We start from the raw sequence: 24216 nt of genomic DNA, 5'->3' as shown, positions 1-24216 counted from the left end.
GCCTGTCCCTTGGCGGGAGGGGCAGTGGCACCAGCTCACAGCCCTCCACCCCACCCTTGCTCCTGTGAACCGCCCCTGTGTTTGACTAGGGGCACACAGTGTAGGAGACCATGATGCTGTGGACCAGAGCCTTTGGAAACTCATGGTTGCCCCCCCTCAGGGGCATCTCTGCCCTTCCCAGCACCGGACCCACCCACACCTGCCTGTCTTTTAGGCAGAGGCGGCCCCCGCCTGTCCCCGAGGGCCTGATCCGCGGGCTGCTCAGAGCCACACCTGCCCAGGAAAAAGAGGAAACAACCGACCGAGTTCATAACTTTAATGTAACACAGATACCCAAAACACGACAGCACGAGAAAAGCACACAATGAAAGCAGGAAGGGCATAGAGTGCGTCATCTTGCATGCCATCTTCCATGGACGGGGAGAAGCGGGCCTGGAGTGCTCTGTCGGGGACCGGGCAGCGGAGGCACTCTGGCTCGGCGGGGGACTGCCGCAGCTCCTCAGGGCTGCCTGGAACCAGGAGACACACAAGCCAGAGTAGAGGTGTCAATGCATGTGAGGGACAGCAAGGACAGACTGAGTGTCTTGTCCCGCTCTCCTCGTTCCCCCAGGACACCCCAGGCCTGCCCCTGATATCTCCCAGCCCCTCCCCACCCCAGCCTCCAGAGTCCCGTGTAATGACCTCCAATCTTACTGAATCCAGGAGAAGAAGCTGGCACTAGTTCTGGCGGCGTTTCTGGTCCGGATGGTGGAGCTGGTGCTGGGGCCATCGAGCATGCTGGCGCTGGCCGCGCCATTGGTGCCACTGCTGACACCAGCCCTCCAGGTACCTCTCCTGTTGGCACGGTTGCTATTCAGAATGTACTGATGGTATCTGGCCCAGAAAGCGAAGGGGATCCTGGACCAGGCGTCGCCAAAATCTCCGTCCTCATCCCAGGTCAGGAGCTCCACCTGGATATCGTCCCAGCTCCACCGTCCAATCAGAGCTTCCTCCCCGATGTTCATCTGGGCCCTCATCTGGGCCCTGGCGTGCTCCTCGGCCATATCCACATCCATCGTCTTGAAAGCATCATCCACAGCCTCCAAGAAATGAGCCCTCCATTCGCGGGGGTCTCGGTTCTGATACTGCGATGGAGGCACAGCAGCCGTTTGCACACTTACCCTACCTCGCTCAGCGCCCGCTTCCCGCCTTTCACTCGCTTAAGCGCTTTGTGAAATCATGTTAAAGACCCACACGACTGAAATCAGGCTCCCGTCATTCCGTGCCAGACCTGGGATTTCACCCCGTCCACTCCCTACAGCCTGTGAACTGGTGTCAGCGACTTGGGAACCTTGCTGGGCCTTGGCGTCCTCACTGGACAAACGGCGTCAGGAGGCCGGGACCAAGACGCAAACCAGGTATGGGAAGATGCAGCCAGAACACAGGCTCTGCCTTACCTGGGCGATGAATCTCAGCACCCTCATCTTGCTGGTCTCATGGCAGGCGCGCAGACCCCAGAGAAACTCATACTCGGGTGGGCTGCTATTGGGGACCTTCTTGTATTCCAAGTACCTGTGTGAGAGAGGACAACAAACCTCTGCTCCCAGACAGGCACACCTGTGGCTGCTCCGGTGGCTCCCAGGTAGTTCCTTCCCAGCCCCGAGGCTGCAGCTCAGCTGCTGCAGGAGGCCTGCCCTGGCCCCGCAGCCCCTGCCCCCACTTCCACACCGGCTCCCAGGGTTTCTGCCTCCTAAATGGAGGGGCTCACATCCCTAGGCCACTGGTCCTGCCCAGTAGACATGGGGAGGTGCAGGAGGCACGTGTAGGGTACTTGTTCAGAGGAAGGCCACGAGTTTTGTGCCCCTTGTCACAATAACCCAGATTCCTGTTGGGTCTGGTGTAAGCAGGAGCCATTTCTTCAGGCTCCATGCTCTGAGCACAACCCACCATGGGGCTTGTCCGTGACCTGACTGAACCCTGGGAGAATCCATCCTAGAAAACGACTGTATGGGAAGAAACAGTCAACCAAGAGTAGGGGACTCCACGCATACTCCCAAACATCTGTGAACGTGTGTTTGTGGGGCGGCGGATGGAGGAACATGCACACGGGGCCTTTGTGAGGGCACAAGAGATCTCCAAGCACTGATGATGGGGGGGAGCCTGGGCTAGAAAATCGGCAGGGCCAGGCTCCAGGCCCAGACGGGCCTTACTCCAGTCAGGGCCATGATCAGGTTTCCACTCTCGGAGTCCCAGGCCCCTGAGATGTAAAGCCGGGATGCTGCCTACAGGGCAGGTGCTGAAGGAGGTGGGGGCTGTACCGTCCCACCCGGTGTTTACAGACCGCAAGTGCTCCCTTTCCCCAGGCCTCCCTGGGATTGTCCCCTCAACCCCCACACTCGCACCCTCCCAACCCACACTCACACCAGACACCCATCCCTCTGGTGTTAAGACATGGGCCGGGGAATGGCGTCCTCAGCCAGAGCAGCACACGAGGAAGGCCTGAATGGGGGGCAGAGATACTCACTTCTGCTTCACAAAGTCCTCTGTAATGAGTTTCCTCAGATCGCCAAGGAATGGGTGCCTCACCCTGAGTGCAAGGAAAGGAAGGCGTGACTAGAGAGAGTGGCAGTGCCTGGGTTGGGCAGGAGCGCTCCCAGCAGGACTGAGGGCCTCCTAGCCTGTGAGGCGTCCTCATGGACACCTGGGCTGGCAGCAGAGGCCAGGCAGCCACTTGTCGGCAGGGCCCCAGGGAGGGGCTGGATGGAGCCCCAAGCTCCGATGGTGTCTCTGAGGTCTCGTGTCGGAACAGAGAGGGGACACGGGGCAGAAGAGGGCTTGGGGTTCAGGACCATTTCCCCACGCACCCTGGTGGACCCTTGGCACTCTACCTAGTCTAGGATGCCACGCCCCACAGAGACCGCTAGGCCACTGCAATCCTGGGGCCTCCTGTGCCCAAGGACACACTGAGGAGCGGGAGCCAAGAGACCCCAAACATACCCGGGGCGCAGTCCCATCTTGCGGAGTGCCTCCCAGAGGACAGCTGTGAGGAGAGATGAGGTACAAGAGTTTAGCAGACGGAGGGAGGTGAGACGACCGCCAACCCCCCAGCTGCCTGTCCAGCCACTCACCCTCGCTGGCGCGGTTGCCGTTCATGAAGATGACACCCAGAATCACCAAGAGGAGACTCAGCCTGGGAGTGTCCTTGGTCCTGAAGGCGTAGAAAGAGGGATCCTGTCCAGCAGCCATTTGCCCAGGTGACCACAGCCGGCTCACCCAACTAGCCTCTCCCACACTGCTGGGCTACAGGGCAGTTCCTCCCACTCTGTATGCCTTGCTATACCTGGTCCAGACAATTCCTTCCTCGGCCTGAGACTGAGGCCCTTCATCCATCAAACGTGGATGCTAACACCTCTTCCCAGGGCTCTGTCGAGGATGGGGTTAGGCGGGGAGCAGACGATTGGCAACCCTGAGTCCAGAGGCACACCCTGACCTTCCCTGCCCTTTGCCCACTGCATCTGGAGCACGACTCCACTGGAGACCCCCGGCCCCCACTCTCCCCTTTCCCTGCCCCCTGCCCGAGGCCCACTCTGCCAAGCCCTGGCTGGGACCTTAGCAGAGAGAGGCAATCAAGAAGCTTGCTTTCCCAGGAAGACAGGGGCGGGGAAGGGTGGGCAGGGCTGAAACCCAGAGAGCCGCAAAGCCTCGCCCCAAGCTACTTGCCCCTGCCTGCCCTTAGCTGCTCAGCACTGCTAACTCTGGGTGGGAGCCGTGCTAGGCCCCCCAGCCCTACTTTCCCGTTTCTCGAGAGGAGGGGGCAGGCACCACCAAGGAAGACCGCCAGCCTCCTGTGCTTTCTCACTTTCCCAGGAGGCGGGCTGACGAATCCCGTGTGCAGACGAGAATGTACAGGTGCTCTTCCTTGTCAATTTCCTTCAGGTGGATCCCGAACTTCTACAGTGGGGAGAAAACGGGATGTGAGATCAAACATCCAAGCTGGGTGTCCTGCAGGCGGTCATTCAATTCCCTGTTAGAACTCCTTCTTGGCGGGGAACCCCAAGCCCTGGGGGAGGAGGGAGAGGAGAGGCCATGGAGGAAGTGCCCTGTGGGAGCACTGACACTGGCTGAGACAACGGGAGCCACCTCAGGAGACCACAGGCGCTCAGAGAGCACGAGCGGGAGGAAGGAGGGGAGGAGGCGTGCAGAGGAAGCTCCCAGGTGCAGAGGCCAGGGAGGGCTTCCCTCCAGAGCATGCAGTCCGGCCCCTGGGCCTTGAGGGGATGCAGAGGGGGGAGGCGGGCAAGGGTTCCCTGCTGCTCCTGCTCCACGGAGCTGCCCCCGGCCCCACACCCACCTTTTCCAGGGTGTACGTTGCTCGTTCAATGATCTCAGGGAAGTGTTCGTCATATTCTCGGATGACATCCTTCAGCATGTCTGCAGGAGGGGAGGGTGGGCAAAGCACCGGGGCTGAGCAGCAGCCACAGAGCTACAGCCTTTCCGTCAGCCCTGCTGAGGGGAGCACGCTCAGGACCCCACACCGTGCCAATGGAGCCATCGGCCAGGCCTGATCTGTGTGTGTGTGGTGGGGAGAGGGCATCTGGTGGGAGGCCCACAGGGCAGGGTGGTGGGAGCGGGGAAGGACAGGGTTCAGGGAGGGGGCAGAGGCTGCCCACCTGAGCGCTTGATGGGGATCTTCTTGTAGTCTTTAATCATCAGATATTTCACCAACTTATTTGCCTGGAGAAGGAAGAGCGCACGGGGAAATCAAAGCGTGGGTGACCTCAAAGAACTGGCCCGCAAGGGAGGAGAGGAGGGAGATAGGGGGAAGGGCAGGCTTCCTTCTTACCCTCTCTTGCAGAAGGGTCACATTGCGGGGTGGCAAGCACAGCACGTGCCTTGAGGGTACCTGGGACCTCAGGGCCATGGAGGGCCGAGGGGCCATCTGAGGCCGCGCAGTCGTCAGCAGGGGCTGCGATGCCCTCCAGGTTGGTGGGACCGCAGGAGGCTCTCTCTCCTCCTCGCTGCTCTCATATTCGTCATCCAGGTGCTTGGACTGTACCATTAGACAGAGGAGAGACTCAGGGCGACCAGGCTCCCTGAGTCGCCTGGCACACATCTTAGCCAGAGCAGGTACTTGGAAATAAGGCTAGTAGATGACACGTGGATGACACGTGCCCACTGCTTACTAAGTGCCAGGCACTGAGCCAACCGCTTCTCCCTCCAGGCCCGAGGGTAGGGACTACGTGGAGTAAAAACATGCTGGTAAACTTGGCTTGGAGAAACACGTACACGCTGAGAGAAGAGGGAGGGGGAAGAAGAGGGAGAGGAAGGGAGGGGAGGAGGCAGAGAGCTGAGAGGGCAGAGAAAGCAGGGAGCAAGGAGGGTGGGAGAAAGCAGGGAGGTCTCACCTTCTTTGTCCTCTTGCCTCCCATTCTGGCCCAGGGCTCCGCACTCTGCTGAGAAGTGGCAGCTGCACTCTCAGGCTCAGGGATGCTCGTGGCCATCTTGGCCTTGGCGGCAGCTGCTGCCACAACATTCTGAGGCTCCACCCAGCGAGTCTTGGCGAGAGCCTTCCCGGACTTGGTCGTCTTGGGCCGGGTGGCCGCCCCCTCCCCGGCAGAGGCTGCCTGGGTGCCCCTGGAGGCAACACTGGGGCCCTCTGTGGCAGCCTCTTGGGCCGGGGCAGGTCTCTTGGGGCGTGGGAAGGCCATGCCACTGACACCTGCCGGCTGGCTGAAATCAAAGGCGTCGTTCTGACCCAGGAAGGCTGTCTTGGGCCGGGTGGCATCCATCTCACTTGCACGCGAGGCCTGGGGGAAAGCACAGGCCGTACTAGGGCCCTCGGCCGCAGCCTCCTGGGCCTGGGAGGATGTCTGCGGCTGTGGGGACCTTGTTGGAGCCCCAGGGGCAGCCATCTCGCTATTGACTAGCATCTGGGAGCTGTGCGGAGAAGCGACGCTTGTCTCAGGGGTGGCTGCCGGAGCCTGGGCAGCAGATGTCATGGGCTGGGTATCGCCTCCTGACGCCTGGTGTGTGGCCACCGGGTGGTGGTTAGTGACCACCTGATTGTAGGTGGCACGGGCAGCAGTGGCAGCGGCCCGAGCAGCTTGGTTAGAGGCGGCGGCCCGGGCTACGTTGGCAGCACGGGCAGCCGTCTCGTTGGCAAGTGTTTCTGGATCCATCCGAAATGCCTCCAGCAGAGTTCTGGCCAGCACTGGGTTTTCCAGTTCCCAGGGCTCATTCTGCAAGACCAGGGAGGGGAAGGGAGGGCAGGGCAGAGCAAGGGAGGAGAGGGGAGGGGAGGGCAGGGCAGGGCATGGCAGGGGAGGGGAAGGCAGATAGCTCTACACAGATAGCTCCCCCTGTGTTGGCCAGCCTCCGACCAGCCCCCAGGCCCTCCCAGCACTTCCCCCCCGCCCCCCCCGCCCCGCTGCTCCCAGTAGGAGAGGGAAGGTTTGGGCAAGCTGGGCAGTCCTTCCCCCTTCAACTCCAGCCCTCATCGGCCCCCTCCTCCCATCCTCCCTGACGTCACAAGAGAGAAGGCCCAGGGTTAGCAGGTGGCCGAGGAGGGGGCCTCACCGCTAAGATGCGAAAGCCTGGACCCAAGCTCCCAAAGGCTCTGAGGATGCGGATGTCAAAGCTGGTGAGGGCGCCGTAGCCTCCGAAAGCACCAAATTCTTCATAGTCGTTGCCTTCAACCATGTCTTCCTCCCCGACTTCATCACTACCCTCGTCCATGTCTTCAACGTTGTACCCTTCAGATTCCTTGCGGTAGCTTCCCTCTGCCATGCTGGGGGTCCCAAGGAGAAGAGGGCTCAGCCTGAGAGGGATGAGGAGGCCTCTTCAGGGGGAGGGGGCGGGATCCAGCAGGAGGCGGGATCTCTCAGGAGGTGGAGGGCTGCAGTCACCGGGTTCCCAGGCAGTGTAAGGTTGGGGCGGGGGTGAGGGCTGCTGGGGTAGATTCCCTCAGAGACAGAGCCCTAGGAGAAGGACAGAGGAGGTCGGAGGAGACCCTGCACTGAAAGGGGAGTTTAGGTCACACAGGCGCCCCAGACCAGCGGCTGGATTGGAACAAGGGGTGGACTGGCGGGCTTGGGTCCAGAGAGTCCCATAAGAGATGCTTTGAGAGAGGGGAAATAAAGCGCCTCGATTTAACGGCTGGAGCAGGGGGCCAGGATGCTGGGGAGGAGAAGACATGAGAAGGCTCAGACAACGGGGACCGCTGGAAGCTCTGGGAAAATGAATCCCAGGGACCCTCTAAGTCGCAGTGGTGGGGATTCAGGTGATTCAGGTCTAGGCTGGGCTCATACAGGAGCGCTCAAGATGGATGGAGTGGGGTGCGGGTAGGGGGGCGGTCCTCGGACTAGGTGAGGCTCGAACTGGAAGCGCTGGAGGTCTCAAAGGCCAGGATCGCAACTCGGGGAAGGGGGCAAAGCGGTCAGTTGGGTTGCACCGATCTCAGAATGGTTGGAGTGGGGGTGGGGCCTCCGCGCTAAGGCAGCTCAGCACGGAGCACACGCGTCTGTTAAAGGTGTTCAGATGGTGGGCTCCGGTGTTAAGCAGGGCTCGAGTCCGGGAGCCTGGGTCTGGTGGCCATGGTGGGGGGCGGCTCCTTTGTTGACCACGGGTCTAACGGGGTTCAAGTTCTGCGTGCTTGGGCTTTGTTCACATCCGGGGGCGGGGGTGGGGTGGGGAGGAAGGGCACAGCGTACCCGGTTCCACTTGCCCTCTCCCGGTCCTGTCTAGGGCTGGATCCTTACCTTCCCTGGGGCTCCAATGGCGTCCGTCCTCAGCACCAGGAACCCCGCAGCCGCGCCCTCGCCTACTGCTGCCAGCACAGCAGCTCCCACCACCCCGCCCCTTTTCTCCCCGCACCCCCCCATCCCCCGCGGCTGGGCAGCCTGCGCATGCGCGGACCCCTCCAGCCGGCCCGCTCTCCCAACAAAAGCCTTTTCCACCAGGTCCCCTGTGCGCATGCGGTTCCGCCAGTGGGTGGGCGGGGTGGGGTGGGGGCGTTTTCTCCCTCCCGCCAGATTCCCCTCACCGTCAACCCCTCCGACCCCGCTACACCGACCGGGGACGCGGGCACGCACGCCCTGTATTGCGGTTCCAACCCATCCATCACATACCCTCAGTCCCCCCACTTTTGCACAATGCTTCTCAGCCCTGCCCTCCCCCTTGCCTCTAAGCTCCTCCGGTGTGGTCTGGAATACACTGAGCCCTGCTTCCCCAGCATGAATGACCCCTAGGTCACCAAAACAGAGGTCTCTAGCCCGGTCGGTCGGTACCTGCAACAGGAGAAATGGAAATGGTGAGAGGACACCAGTTCCCTGTGTGTTCTCCTCCACTATCCATGTCTAGGGCCCCCCAGACACACTGGGAACATCTGCTTCCCCAACCACTCCTCGGGCAGCTTGTGTGTGCTGGGCATTATCTTCCTCTCACAGCAGCCCTGGGTAGTGGGTGTCAGCACCCCCATTTTACAGATCAGGAAGCTGAGGCACAGACAGACGCATTGCCCTGAACTCACTCGACAAGGCCACAGAGCCAGTGAGGTGAAAATGCAGCATTTGGGCTCGGGTCTTCCTGACTCCAAAACCCGTGTTCCATTAGCACTGGCCCCGGGGATCGAGGCACCCTCCCCTCTTCAGTTGGAGCAGCAGATCCAGGCCACCTCCCCTGCCCTGTGACCATCTGTCCCAACAAACTGGGTTTCCGCTCTCTGAGACCTAAGCTCATGCTCTGCATCCCAGGGGGAACAGATAGGGGGCCCCAGGCCCACCCCTCGCCTGCTCTGTGTGGGTCCATCCAGGTGTGCGAATTGTTCCTTGGGGTCCACTCCCCGCTCTGACTGTCAGGCCCCTTCGCTGTGAGTGGCACAAATGGGCTGTCCCTGAGGCCTTCCTGGTGCCCGCTGGAGCGGCCAGGACAATCAGGCACTTGTGTGTCTGAGTCATGGCAAGCCCTGATTCAGAGTAAATGTTTGGCCTGGTTCCTTCCATGGCTGGGGCCTGGGGCAGCTGTGGTCTTGTGGATAGATGCTCTCGGCTGGACTTCCAAATTCCAGGGACGGAGTGCTGGGTCAGTCTGTCGCTAGCTGTGTGAGCCCACTCGGGTCACTGGACATCTCTGAGCCTGGTTTCTCAATATGCAAAATGGGAAGCAAAAGGAGAACTTACTGGGGTCCCACCCAAGGGCTCACATGCTTCAGAATCACTGAAGAAAGTCCTATGCTCCCATTTCAAATTGCACCTCTTTTTTTTTTTTTTTTAAACAAACTAACATAGTGGACTTTTATATTCGTTTTTATATCAGCCTCTCTAGGACCCCTGTGTCTGAATGGAAGCTATTGCTAGGACCAGAGCTTTTACTCTCCAGTGACCAACATCAATTCTGCCTGGCTGGATGGCTTTCCTCAGCTGTTGCATAGCAACCTTCCCTGTCAGCTAGCTGCTTGTGTCTCTCAGCCCTTCTTGTGTAACACGTTTCTGTACGACGTGACCAGACCTTAGAAGTGAAAGTCTTGACGAGCCGCTGTGCGCTAATAGAAAATGCCGTGTTCCCTTCTCATTTTGAAACTGTGTGGTTTTTTTTTTTTAAACAAAATCCATAGTGGACTTTTACACTTGTTTTATTTTATTTTTATTCTTATTTTTTCTTTCTTCTTTTTTTAATGGAGATGTAATTGACATTGAACATTATACTACTTGACATCTCCACGTGGGTGTCTCAAGGGCTCCTCACAGTGAGTCTGTCTCACTGTGGTATTGGGATAGCCACCCCTCCCACACACTCACATCCCCCATCTCTCTTGTTTTTAAAACTCCTGTCTTCACAATCTCAGTACATGGCACCACGATGCACACAGCTACTCACTCCAGAAAAGGGAAGTCAACTACCACCACTGCCCTTTTGTCATACACTGCACCCAGGTGGGAGACCTCTGCAGCTCTCCAGCACTACCTCTCTGTGCAGCTCTCACCCCTCCATTACTCCCAGAATATTCTAGTCACATTGGCCTCTTGGAATTCTCAACTCTGTCTCCTTCACTCATTGAGCTCTGTTTGTGTTCAGTCTTTCTGTGCTGCAGCCTGGGAACTCTATCCAGGCAAGAAGTTGGGGTTGGGGGATATCGGACAACCCAGGGGATCACCTTGTTAATTTCCCTTATGTTGGGGACCCCTTATCCTGTGTGGCTCATGGTGCCATGATGTAAAGCTTTATAACATTTTTGATTTATAGATGTTTAGGTGGCAGAGCAAATCAGATTCCTGTTAATTCATCGTGGCCAGAAGCATGATAACTTTTTCTTACATTCAAATGTTTTAACTGTGAGCTATGCTTTTAAGATGTATCCACTCTGCTATGCATAGTCTAATTCTGTCTACGTGACCCGCAGGAATAACACAGAGTGTGCATGTGTGACATTTTACTTGTCTGTTCCCCCAGGGACAGACAATCATATTTCTCATCTAAGGTAATAAACACCCATCCAAGATTTCTCAGCAGGGGTTTGTCATATTGGGTTTCAATGGTCACTTTTTAAGAAAGAATTTTTTGAAGAAAAGTGGAGAGACTAGTAGAGGGGCAAGAATAGAAACATCCAGAAACCAGAGTGTTTGTCGTTCCATCATACTGATGGGAAACAGTTATGAGTTGTACAAGAGAGATGGCAATGCTTGTTCCCCATTCATTCCTTGGTATGACTTTGTTAATTTCCATTATCTTGAGAACCCCTTATTCTGTGTGGTACATGAAGCCATGATGTAAGCTTTATAACATTTTTGATTTATAGATATTTAGTTGACAGAGCAAATCAGATTCCTGTTAACTTTGTAATATCTGGCGGTATAAGTATCCATCCTGACTTTTAATTTTTTTCAGTGATTGTTATGCTTTTAATATTGTATCCAAATTGCTATTGTCAACTGTAAATTGTCCCTTGCAACTCCTAGAACAGGTCTTCAGGTAGTTAGGCATTTTCACAAGTTAATTTTATGAGACCAATCCTTGCATCTTCTCATATCTAGAAAAGCACTAAATCTCTTCATCTGACATCAGCTCCTCATGACCAGCAGAAAACTTTTGTAAAGATAAGTACTTGATTATATGAAGTCCCCTTTCACCAAAATCATGTATATTGACCTTCTCCCCCTATCTCTTTGGAGCAGTTTCTCAGAGCTATCTGAGGTGCTATCTCCTGGGCTATGGGTCCTCAAATAAAACTTGCCCCAAATAAAAGTTAATGTACAACTTTTACATTGTGCAATTTTTTAAAGTCAACACTATGTACAGTTAATGCACGATAAGCATTCATGATATTTTTCAATCTCCTTACCCCAAAGTTTAGGTTTTACCTTTATTCCTAGACAAGTATAAAATGAGAGAAGTATAGGCTCATTAAGAAGACCAAAGACAAGAATTAGAGGACACTTCAGAAGGAACAACATAAGTCAGAAGAAAGTGGCATACCGTTTTTAAAACAATAAAACAATAAACATCCACTCAGAATTTTATACTCAATGAATATCTGTTTAAAAATGATGTTGAAATAAAAGGTTTTACACATACTCAAGCTGAAATAATTAATCACCAATAGATTTGCCCACAGGAGACGTTACAGGATGTCCTTCATGCACAAGAAAAATGACTATAAATGGAAATATGGTCTACACAAATGAGTAAACAATACTGTAATGGTAGATATTAAAGTAGATATAATCAATTAATTTTTACATTAAGAATAATCTATTATTGATGATGTAAAACAAAAATTCATAACAATACATTATTACTGTGTATATATGTGCTTAGTCACTCAGTTGTGTCCGACTCTTGCAACCCCATAGGCTGTAGCCTGCCAGTTTCCTGAGTCCATGGGATTCTCCAGGCAAGAATACTGGAGTGGGTTACCATTTCCTTCTCCAGGGGATCTTCTCGACCCAGGGATCAAACCCAAGTCTCCTGCATTGCTGTCAGACTGTTATAAAAAGCCATGTGAAATTAATTTCTTGGGAAATAATAGCACAAAGACTGGGGGGGGTGTACATAAGATTCTAAATCTACTTGTGAAGTGGTATAATATTATTTGAATGCAGATTGTGATATACTAAAGAAGCATCAAATGTAAACACTAATGTACCTATTGAAAGAATTATGGCTAGTGAACCTATATGGGAGATAATGAAATCATGAAATACTCATTTAATTTAAAATGTTTTAAAGAGATAAAATGAAACAACAGATGACCAAATAGAAAAAAACATGGCAGATTTAAATCCAACCATATCAATAACAAGATACAAATTGTCTAAACATACCAATTAAATTTAGAGGTTGAGAAATTGGATTCCTTTTTCTTTTAATTGACTTTATTTTTAAAAGCAGTTTTAGGTTCATATCAAAATTGAGCAGAAGTTACAGAGCCATCCCATATACCTCCTGCCCCAACAGAGACAGAGCCTCCCCACTATCAACATCCTGCACCAGAGGGGTGTACTTCTTACAATCAATGAACCTATATTGACATATCATTATCACCCAAAGTCCACAGTTTGCATTAGGAATCGCTATTATACTTACCATGGGTTTGAACAATATGTAGCCACTATTATAATATCATACAGATTAATTTCACTGCCTCCCAAATCCTCTGTGCTCCACATAGTTATCCCCTACTCTCTCCTAAGTGCCAGCAACCACTGTTTTTTAAAAACTTACCTGCATAGGTTTGCCTTTTCCAGAATGCCATATAGTTGGAATCATACAGTATGTACCATTTTCAGATTGGTTTCTTTCACTGGGCCATATATATTTAAGCTTCTTGAATGTCTTTTTAGGGCTTGATAGCTCATTTCTTTTTAGTGCTGAATTATATTCCATTATCTGGATGTGTCACAGTTTGTTCATCCATTTGCCTACTGAAGTACATCCTGGTTGCTTCAGAAGTTATGGCAATTATTACTAAAAGTGCTGTAAACATTCATATGCAGGTTTTTTTGTGGACGCAAATTTTCAGCTCATTTGGGTAAATACCAAGGAGCATGGCTGCTGGATTACAGGGTTAGAATAGGTTTAATTTTGTAAGAAACTCTCAAACTGTCTTCCAAAGTGGTTGTACGGTTTTGAACTCCCACCAACAATGAAAGGAGAGTTCCTGTTGATACACATCTTTGCAGGCATTTGGTATTGCCAGTGTTCTGGATTTTGGCCATCCTGATGGGTGTGTAATGGTATCTCATTTTTTAAATTTGTATTTCTCTAATAACATACAATATGGAGCATGAAAATTGGATTTTAAAAAGTTCCAGCTATATGCTGCTATATGAATCCCATTTTAAATGTAAAGGTACATATAGGTTAAAAATAAAAGTTCAGGAAAAGATATATCAGGCTACTAAAAATCAAAACAGGGTTGTAATGGATATATTAATATCAGATAAAGCAGAATTCATAATAAAATATATTGCCAACGATAAGAAGATTTATAAGAAGATCGTCTATATTTATGATTGCCTGTGCTGTTCTTAGTCGCTCAGTCATGTCCGACTCTGTGACCCCATGGACTGTAGCCTGCCAGGCTCCTCTATCCATGGGAATTCTCCAGGCAAGAATACTGGAGTAGGTTGCCATGCCTTCTTCCAGGGGATCTTCCCAACCCAGGTATTGAACCCAAGTCTCCTGCATTGCAGGCGGATTCTTTACCATAAGGCCAATTCATCAAGAGGGCATAAAAATTCTAGCTGTTTATACATCTATGAATGGAATTTAGAAATATATGAAAGAAAGGAAAATCCACAATTAGGGTCGGAGATTTTAAGTCTTTTCTCTCCCCAGTTGAACAAGTTGACAAAAAAATCAGTAAGTGTATAGAATACTTGAAAGTGCTGTCACTGAAATTAATCCAACTTATATATATATATATTTACATTTTATTGGAGTATAATTTATTTACAATGTTGTGTTACTTTCAGGTGTACAGCAAAGTGACTCTGTTATACAAGTACGTATATCTACTAGATTCTTTCCTCATTAGGCCATTATAGAGTATTGAGTAGACTTTCCTATACAATAGGTCCTTATTAGCTATCTATTTTATATATAGTAGTATGTATGGGTCAATCCCAATCTTCCAATTTATCCCTCTTCTCCTTACCTCCCCCCAGTAACTATAAGTTTATTTTATACATATGTAACTCTATTCAGTTTTGTAGATAAGTTCATTGTCTTACCTTTTTATAGATTCCACATATAAGCCATATCATGATATTTGTCTTTTTCTTACTTCACTCAGTATGATAATTTCTAGGTTCATCCATGTTGCTGTAAATGGCATTATTTTGTTCTTTTTTAAAGGCTAAACGATATTCCATTGTATGTATGTACCACATCTTCTTTATCCATTTCTCTGTTGATGGACATTTAGGTTGCTTCCATGTCCTGGCTATTGTAAATAGTGTTACAATGGACATTGGGGTGCATGTATCTTTTCAAATTATGTTTTCCTCTGGATTTATGCCTATGACTTGGATTGCTGGATCATGTGGCAGTTCAATTTTATTTTTTAAGGAACTTCCATAGTGTGCTCTATTTTAAGGACACAATCCCCAAGAACAACAACAACAACAAAATATTGTTTTCATATGTACATGAAAATTTACCATGATAGACAATATTCTGGGCCATAAATACATCTTACAAATAAAAGGATTAATATCATCTAAAGGGTTTTCCTGAAGAACAATGAAATTAAATTAGATGTAAATAACAGGAATGTATCTGCAAAATTCCCCAAATATTTGCAAATGACATAGCATACTCTTCAATAACATATGGGTGAAAGAAAAAAGAAGTTTAGAAAGTAATTAGAATTTAATGAAAAGTAAAGTACAACTTATTAAAATTTGTAGGATGCATTTAAAGCAGTCTTTAAAAGCCAATTTATAGCACAAAATGCTTATAATTTTTTAAGTCAGAATTAAATCAAGTTTAATATATATTAACAAGAGCAAACCCAAATACAATTAAAACTGAAATAGCAAAGGAAAGTAAATATGGGAAAGTGTAGAAGTCACTGAAGTAGACAACAACAACCAAAAAAAGGACAGGAAATTAAACAGATCAAATCTGATCTTTAAGAATATAAATACAATTGATAAGCCTCTATCCAAAATAATCAGAGAAATAAAAAAGAGAATGCATGAATTATCAATATTAGGAAAGAGAAAATTACTGTTAATTATATCACTAACATTAAAAATTTATGTCAATATTCAATAACTTTATTCTGGTCAATGGGCATTTATGCAACAGAAATAATCAAGAAAATGGAATTTTAAATACCATTTCCAATAGCAAAAATACCACTTATTAGAGCATGAAAAGAATTACATAAGGGAGATGTGACAAAAATTGAGCAACTCTTTACTTGGAAACATTAAGACATTGCTGAGAACAATTAAAGAGGACCTAGATAAATGGAATATATAATTGTACATTTATATGGAAACAAAAAACTTTTCAAATAGCCAAGCAATTTTAGGAAAGAAAAATGAAACTGAAGGTATCACAGGCTGTGATTTCAAACTATACTACAAAGCTACGTTCATCAAAATGCTACAGTACTGGCACAAAAGCAGACATGCAGATAAATGGAGCAGAACAGAGCCGAGAAATAAAGCCACAGTTATACGGGCAATTAAACTATGACAAAGGAGGTGCGAATATATGACGGGGAAAAGTCAGCCTTTTCAATAAATGGTGTTGAGAAAACTGAAGAACTACGTGTGAAAGAATCAAACTGGTTAATTTCCTCACATCACATACAAAAATACACTCAAAATGGATTAAAGATTTAAATGTGAGACCTGAAACCATAAAACTTATAAGAAAAACATTGGCAGTACAGTTTTTAATATCTTTCTTAGCAATATTTTTTTGGATACGTCACCTGAGGCAAAGGAAACAAAAGCAAAAATAAACAATTGGAACTGCATGAAACTAGAAGGGTTTTGCTCGGTGAAGGAAACTATCAACGAATGAAAAGGCAGCCTGCTCAATTGGAGGGAGGAGATATTTGCAAACAATATATTGATATGGGGTAAATATAAAAAAATATATAAAGGACTGATACAACTCAACATCAAGAAGAAAGAAAACCCTAACAACTCAACTAAAAATAGGCAGAGGAACTGAATAGATATTTTTCCAAAGATGGCCGAGAAACATATGAAAATATGCTCAATGTCACTAACAATCAGGGGAATACAAGTCAAAAAGATGATGAGCTATGACCTCACACTTGTCAGAATGATAACCATCAAAAGACAACAAATAACAAGTGTTGGCAAGGATATGGAGAAAAGAAAGGGCTCCTTGTGGACTTTGCTGGAAATGTAAACTGGTGCAGCCAATGCAGCACAAAGTTTCCTCAAAAAAATTAAAAATAAAACTGTCATATCGTAGCACTTCTGCTATTTTTGGAAAAGCCTTTCAGCTATTATTAAATTGTATATTCATAATGTTATGCACTATTCTTTCTGGTTTCTCACCACTCACCACCTTCATCCCTGAAAAAAAGGATAAAATATATTTATCCAATAATAACTTTCCCTTGATGATCAGTCCCTAAATAAGCCTCACAAGTGTGCTGATTGATCAGCCTCTTGCTTAGGCCTGTGTTAACTGTCCTAGGACTGCTGTTAACTATTGGGAAACTGATGTTGCACTGTCATTGACTCTCATCCTGTTTGCTTCTCTCTGTCTTCCCTAAATATTTCATTGAGAAGTCATACCCGTGCTGCATACACCATCACACAAAGGTGCCCACCTGGGCTCACTGTAAACTTTTAGTCATTTTCTCAGGGGAAGGGAGGGAAGATCTTATGGCAGAACTAAGATCGGTGTGTCCAGTGGAATCAGTGTGGCTAGCCCTTCTCTGTTTAAGTCCACATAAGTCCTCAAGGTGTTGCCTGTAAGCCTCTATCAGCTTAGGATACAATTCAGGCCCATGGTGAATTATAATAAAACATGAAAGTATTAATCACTCAGTCATGTCTGATTCTTTGCCAGCCAGGCTTCTCTGCCCGTGGGGTTTTCTAGGCAAGAATACTGGAGTAGGTTGCCATTTCCTCCTCCAGGGGATCTTCCCAACTCAGGGATCAAACCTGGATCTCCTGAATTACAGGCAGATTCTTTATTGTCTGAACCACCAAGGAAGCTCATACAGCTTGGGAAATATTGGCATTTAAATGTCAAAATATGGCTGTTTTATTTCCACTGAGTCTCATTACTCTAACACCACATGCAAGAATATCCTTGGGATTGAGTGATCATGGTTACAATCTTTTCATGGCTTGTGGTATTAAATTCTCTATTTCATTTTAGATATTTGATATAATAAATTCCCAATACAGCAGCAGGGAAAAATCCCACCTGGAATGCTTGCTTTGCTCCTGAGAGGATTCAATTTCTTGCCAGTGCCCCCACGATGGGGAATTTTTCATGGTATATATACAAAGGACTTGATATTTCCATTTTCCTTACTACAAAACCATTGCATACATCAGTCTATTGCCTTCCCTGGATACGCTTCCCACACAGACTCGTGAATGGAGCTTCCTTCAAAATGAGGAGTGTCTACTTGTCCCTGTCCCTTTTTCTGTAGCCTTATCACTGGTAAGACCTCCAGACACTAGGCTTTCACCAGAAGCAATGAATGGAGTTGGACCTTTATTGCCCTGATTTTTTTACAAACAGCTCTAATTTTTCATGGCTAATGTTAAGAGCTAGAATGAAGAGGAGGAATGTATGAAATTCATTATTTTGATCACTACCCAGTAAGGTGTGTTATTGGGGAGACATGTTCCTTTACTTTCTGCCTGCTTTCTGCATGTCACCTTATGGTCCCACTTGCTGTCTCTGTTCTCCATCTCTCCTGAGCTCCCCTGCATCCTCCCCCGCTTTCTGCTGCTACCTGTCTGTCTCCCTCTTTCCTATGTCTTTTCAGTTCTCTAACTGGTTTTTCTACTCAGTCTCCCCTTCTCCTTCCATCATGTACCCCCCGTTCCACATCTATGTGTCTTCCATTTCCTGGCTCTCCCTGGCATATCCCTGTCTGTTTTCCCATTGCTGGGCCCATGTGAAACTGCATATGGGAAGACCATGGATATATACTTAATACTTTCATACCCAGTGCCTCTATGGATTCTTCCATTCTTTTCATTCTGTTTCTCAATTCATTGACTCCTCTGTTCATTCATTTATTCCTCCCACAAACATATTTGAGACCCCAGAAGGGAACAAGCACTGGACTAGATCCTCAAGATATACAGTGGAGAACAAAACAGACGATGGCAAATTTCACCATTGGACTTGCACTGGAATGGGCAGCAAGGGTTTCAAAAAGTGTTTCAAACATATATACACAAATACATTAATTATGACAGATACTGATAAGTGCTATGGAGGAAGTTTTCAATGTGCTAAGAAAAAAGAGAAGAGGAAAAGTAATTTATTAATTTTATTTATTCATTTATTTTTATTGTTATTTTTTATTGGATTATAGTTGACTTACAATGTTTCAAGTGTACAGAAAAGTGATTCAGTTACACACACATATATATTTTTCAGATTTTTTGCATTATAGATTATTACAAGATATTGAATATAATTCCTTGGGCCATACATTAGGATTTTGTTGTTTATTTATTTTATATATAGTAGTGTATCTGGTAATTACAAATTTACCCCTACCCTCCATTTTCCAATTGGTAACCATAAGTTTGTTTTCTATGTCTACAAGTCTAGTTCTGTTTGGTAAATAAATTCATTAATATCATTTTTTAGATTCCACAAATGAATGATATCATATGATATTTGTCTTTCTTTCTCTGATTTGCTTCACTTAGCATGATTATCTCTAGATAATCTACATTTTGCCACAAATGGCAATATTTTATTATTTTTTATGGCTGAGTAGTATTCCATAATAAATTTATAACACGTCTTCTTTATTCATCTGTTGATGGACATTTTGGTTGATTCCATGTCTTAGTTACTTAAATAGTGCTGCAATGAACATCGGAGTGTATGTATCTTTTCAAATTATGGTTTTCTCCAGATATATCCCAGGAGTGGGATTTCAGGGTCACACGATAGTTCTATTTTTAGTTTTTCAAGGAACCTCCATACTGGATGTACCAATTAACATACCCACCAACAATATTGAAGGGTTCCCTTTTCTCCACATCATCTCCAGCATTTACTATTTGTAGACATTTTGATGATGGCCTTTCTGACAGGTGTGAGGTGATACTTTATTATAGTTTTGATTTGTATTTCTCTAATAATTAGCAGTGTTGAACATCTTTTCATGTGCCTTTTGGCCATCTGTATGTCTTCTTTGGAGAAATGTCTATTTAGGTCTTCTGCCCATTTTTTTTATTGGGTTGTTTGTTTTCTGATATTGATTTATATACACTGTTGTATATTTTAGAAATTAGTCCCTTGTCAGTTGCATCATTTGAAAATATTTTTCCTCAGTCCATCAGTTGTCTTTTTGTTTTGTTGATAGTTCCCCCTGTTTTACAAAAGATTTTAAGTTTTATTAGTTCCCATTTGGTCATTTTTGCTCTCATATCTTTTGCCTTGGGAGATTGATCTAAGGAAATATTGCTATGAATTATGTCAAAGAATGTCTTGTCTATATTCTCTCCTAGGAGTATTATGGTTTCAGGTCTTACATTTAGGTCATTAAACAATTTTGAGTTTATTTTTGTGTATGGTGTTAGGGATTCTTCTAATTTCATTATTTTACATGTAGCTGCCCACTTTTTTTCAGCACCACTTATTGAAGAGACTGTCTTTTCTCCATTGTATATTCTTGTCCCCTGTGTCATAGATTAATGGATCATAAGTGTGTGAGTTTATTTCTGGGCTTTCTATACTGTTTCATTGATCTATGTGTCTTTTTTTTGGTCAGTACCATACTGCTTTGATGACTGTAGCTTTGTAGTATAGTCTGAAGTCAGGGAACGTGATTGCTCCAGCTCCATTCTTCTATCTCAGTATTGTTTTGGCTATTCAAGGTCCTTTGTGTTTCTGTACAAGTTTTAAAATTTTTTGTTCTAATTCTGTGAAAAACACCATTGGTAATTGATAAAGATTGCATTGAATCTGTAGATTGCTTTGGGTACTGCAGTCATTTTAATAATATTGATTCTTCCAATTGGATGAGTAATTTAAATTGAGGATGAAATGGTTTCTGGCCAGGAAAGACCTTCAGGAAGAAGTGATATTTAAGTTGAGACCTCAGAAATAAGTATGAGGTAGACAGGTGAACAGGAGAAGATGAAGAGTTATCACTTCAGATTTCCCAGGAGCAGCACCATACAGTCTCTAAGGTAGTAAGTAGTATGGCTCCTGAAGGTACTAAGAGAGTGCCATACTAGTTCAAGCAAAGGAAAGATGGGAATACTTTAGGGTCAGACAGTGGAGAAAACCTTATTCCAGTTCATATCTATGCCTCTCAAGGAGACAAGGTATTCTAGTTTGTTTAATGAAGTGAAAGTGAAAGTTGCTCAGTTGTGTCTGACTCTATGCGACCCCATGGAATGTAGCCCACCAGGCTCCTCTGTCCATGGAATTCTCCAGGCAAGAACATACTGCAGGCAGATTCTTTACTGTCTGAGCCACCAGGGAAGCCCTACTTTGTTTAATATATATCCTTTTTCTATTTTTATTCCAGTTTTTTTTTCAGATATTATTGGTATACAGCACTGTATAAGTTTAAGATACACAGTATAATAATTTGATTTAGATATATCATGAAACAATTACCACAATAAGTTCAGTGAACATCCATCATATCATAAAGATACAAAGGTAAAGAAATACAAGAAGCTCTTTTGCTTGTGATGATAACACTGAGGATTTACCCTTTCAAAACTTTCATATATAATGTACAGCAGTGTTAATCATATTTATCATGTTGCACATTACATCACTAGTACTAGTTTATCTTGTCACTGGAAGTTTGTACCTTTTGACTCAGTTCAGTTCAGTTCAGGCGTTCAATCGTGTCTGACTCTTTGTGACCCCATGGATGCCAGGCATTCCTGTCCATCACAAACTCCTGGAGCTTGTTCAAACTCATGTCCATTGAGTCAGTAATGCCATCCAACCATCTTATCCTCTGTAGTCCCCTTCTCCTCCTGCCCCCAATCCCTCCCAGCATCAGGGTCTTTTCCAATGAATCAACTCTTTGCATGAGGTGGCCAAAGTACTGGAGCCTCAGCTTCAGCATCAGTCGTTCCAATGAATATTCAGGACTGATTTACTTTAGGATTGACTGGTTTGAACTCCTTGCTGTCCAAGGAACTCTCAAGAGTCCTCTCCAACACCACAGTTCAAAAGCATCAATTCTTCAGAGTTCAGCTTTCTTCATGGTTCAACTCTGACATCCACACATGACTACTGGAAAAACCATAGTTTTGACTAGATGGACCTTTTTCAGTAAAGTAATGTCTCTGCTTTTTAATATGCTGTCTAGGTTGATCATAGCTTTTCTCCCAAGGAGCAAGCATCTTTTAATTTCATAGCCACAGTAGCCATCTGCATTGATTTTGGAGCCCAAGAAACTTAAGTCTGTCACTGTTTCCATTGTTTCCTCATCTATTTACCATGAAGTGATGGGACCGGATGCCATGATCTTTCTTTTCTGAAGGTTGAGCTTTAAGCCAACTTTTTCACTCTCCTCTTTCACTTTCATCAAGAGGTTTTTTTTGGTTCCTCTTCACTTTCTGCCATAAAGGTGGTGTCATCTACATATCTGAGGTTATTAATATTTCTCCCTGCAATCTTCATTCCAGCTTCTGCTTCATCCAGTCCAGTATTTTGCATGATGTACTCTGCATATAAGTTAAATAAACAAGGTGACAATATACAACCTTGACATACTCCTTTCCCAATTTGGAACCAGTCCATTGTTCCATGTCTCATTCTAACTGTTGCTTCTTGACTTGCATACAGATTTCTCAGGAAGTGAAAGGCAAAGGAGAAAAGGAAAGGTATATGAATTTGAATGCTGAGTTCCCAAGAATAGCAAGGGGAGATAATGAAACCTTCCTGAGTGATCAATGCAAAGAAATAGGTGAAAACAATACAATGGGAAAGACTAGAGATCACTTCAAGAAAATTAGAGATACCAAGGGAACATTTCATACAAAGATAGGCACAATAAAGGATAGAAATGGTATGGACCTAACAGAAGCAAAAGATATTAAGAAGAGGTGGCAAGAATACACAGAATAACTATACAAAAAATATCTGAATGATTTGGATAACCATGATGGTGTTATCACTCACCTAGAGCCAAACATCCTGGAGTGTGAAGTCAAGTGGGCCTTAGGAGGCATTACTATGAACAAAGCTAATGGAGGTGATGGAATTCCAGTTGAGCTATTTCAAATCCTGGAAGACGATGCTGTGAAAGTGGCACTCAGTGTGCCATTAAATTTGGAAAACTCAGCAGTGGCCACAGGACTGGAAAAGGTGAGTTTTCATTCTAATCCCAAAGAAAGGCAATACCAAACAATGTTCAAACTATCACACAATTGCACTCATCTCAGTTCAGTTCAGTTTAGTTGCTCAGTCATGTCCAACTCTTTGAAACCCCATGGACTGCAGCACGCCAGGCCTCCCTGTCCATCACCAACTCCCAGAATTTGCTCAAACACATGTCCATTGAGTCAGTGATGCCATCCAACCATCTCATCCTCTATCGTCCCCTTCTCCTCTCCCCTTCGATCTTTCCCAGCATCAGGATCTTTTCAAATGAGTCAACTCTTCGCATCAGGTGGCCAAAGTATTGGAGTTTCAGCTTCAACATCAGTCCCTCCAATGAACATTCAGGACTGATTTCCTTTAGGATTAACTGGTTGGATCTCCTTGCAGTCCAAGGAACTCTCAAGAGTCTTCTCCAACACCGCAGTTCTAATACGTGAATTCTTCAGTGCTCAGCTTTCTTTATAGTCCAATTCTCACATCCATACATGACTACTGGAAAAACCATAGCCTTGACTAGATGGACCTTTGTTGGCAAAGTAATGTCTTTGCTTTTCAATATGCTGTCTAGGTTGGTCATAACTTTTCCTCCAAGGAGCAAATGTTTTAATTTAATGGCTGAAGTCACCATCTACAGTGACTTTGGAGCCCCCCAAAATAAAGTCTGCCACTGTTTCCGTGGTTTCTCCATCTACTTGCCATGAAGTGATGGGACTAGATGCCATGATCTTCATTTTCTGAATGTTGAGCTTTAAGCCAACTTCTTCACTCTCCTCTTTCACTTTTAACAAGAGGCTCTTTAGTTCTTCTTCACTTTCTGCCATAAGAGTGGTGTCATCTGAATATCTGAGGTTATTGATATTTCTCCCAGCAATCTTGATTCCAGCTTGTGCTTCATTCAGCCCAGGGTTTCTCATGATGTACTCTGCATATAAGTTAAATAAGCAGGGTGACAATATACAAGCCTTGACGTACTACTTTTCCTATTTGGAACCAGCCTGTTGTTCCATGTCCAATTCTAACTGTTGCTTCCTGACCTGTATACAGATATCTCAAGAGGCAGGTCAGGTGGTCTGGTATTCCCATCTCTTTCAGAATTTTCCACAGTTTATTGTGATCAACACAGTCAAAGGCTTTGACATAGTCAATAAAACAGAAATAGGTGTTTTTCTGGAAGTCTTGTGCTTTTTCCATGATCCAGCAGATTTTGGCAATTTGATCTCTAGTTGCTCTTCCTTTTCTAAAACCAGCTTGAATATCTGGGATTTCACAGTTCACGTATTGTTGAAGTCTGGCTTGGAGAATTTTGAGCATTACTTTACTAGTGTGTGGGATTTCCCTGGTGGCTCAGGCAGTAAAGCGTCTGTCTACAATGCAGGAGACCCGGGTTCGATCCCTGGGTTGGGAAGATCCCTTGGAGTGGGAAATGGCAATCCACTCCAGGACTATTGCCTGGAAAATCCCATGGACAGAGGAGCCTGGTAGGCTACAGTCCATGGGGTCGCAAAGAGTCGGATAAGACTGAGAGGCTTCCCTTTACTAGTGTGAGATGAGTGCAATTGTGTGGTTGTTTGAGCATTCTTTGGCATTGCCTTTCTTAGGGATTGGAGTGAAAACTGATCTTTTCCAGGCCTGTGGCCACTGGTGAGTTTTCCAAATTTGCTGACATATTGAGTG

At 46.3% G+C, this 24216-nt stretch overlaps 1 protein-coding gene and 1 non-coding gene across 6 annotated transcripts; both read right to left on the bottom strand.

Annotated features, from left to right (window-relative positions):
* Positions 1-46: 46 nt before the first annotated feature.
* On the bottom strand, positions 47-7840 carry LOC129638562 (melanoma-associated antigen D4). 5 transcript variants are annotated; one of them, XM_055563087.1, is made up of 13 exons: positions 7737-7840; positions 6556-6766; positions 5385-6218; positions 4823-5029; positions 4650-4713; positions 4331-4410; positions 3839-3930; positions 3108-3187; positions 2977-3019; positions 2504-2566; positions 1437-1551; positions 694-1124; positions 47-509 (listed from the first exon to the last, which is right to left on the bottom strand). In XM_055563087.1, the coding sequence occupies exons 2-13, from the start codon at positions 6763-6765 to the stop codon at positions 500-502; spliced, it is 2229 nt and encodes a 742-aa protein (XP_055419062.1). In that variant the 5' UTR covers position 6766; positions 7737-7840; the 3' UTR covers positions 47-499. The 5 variants fall into 5 exon arrangements, with proteins under 5 accessions (XP_055419062.1, XP_055419063.1, XP_055419064.1 ...); XM_055563088.1 differs by having other exon boundaries at positions 6556-6796; positions 7737-7759; XM_055563089.1 differs by lacking the exon at positions 7737-7840 and having other exon boundaries at positions 682-1124; positions 6556-6846.
* On the bottom strand, positions 1798-1924 carry LOC129640505 (small nucleolar RNA SNORA11). Its single transcript, XR_008708872.1, has one exon. It is a non-coding gene; the product is annotated as a small nucleolar RNA SNORA11 (small nucleolar RNA).
* Positions 7841-24216: the final 16376 nt, after the last annotated feature.

This window comes from Bubalus kerabau, chromosome X (assembly GCF_029407905.1).
Source record: "Bubalus kerabau isolate K-KA32 ecotype Philippines breed swamp buffalo chromosome X, PCC_UOA_SB_1v2, whole genome shotgun sequence".
Lineage (NCBI taxonomy): Eukaryota > Metazoa > Chordata > Mammalia > Artiodactyla > Bovidae > Bubalus > Bubalus kerabau.
Note: the sequence above shows the minus strand (reverse complement) of the source record. Positions and strands in the feature narration are given on the sequence as shown.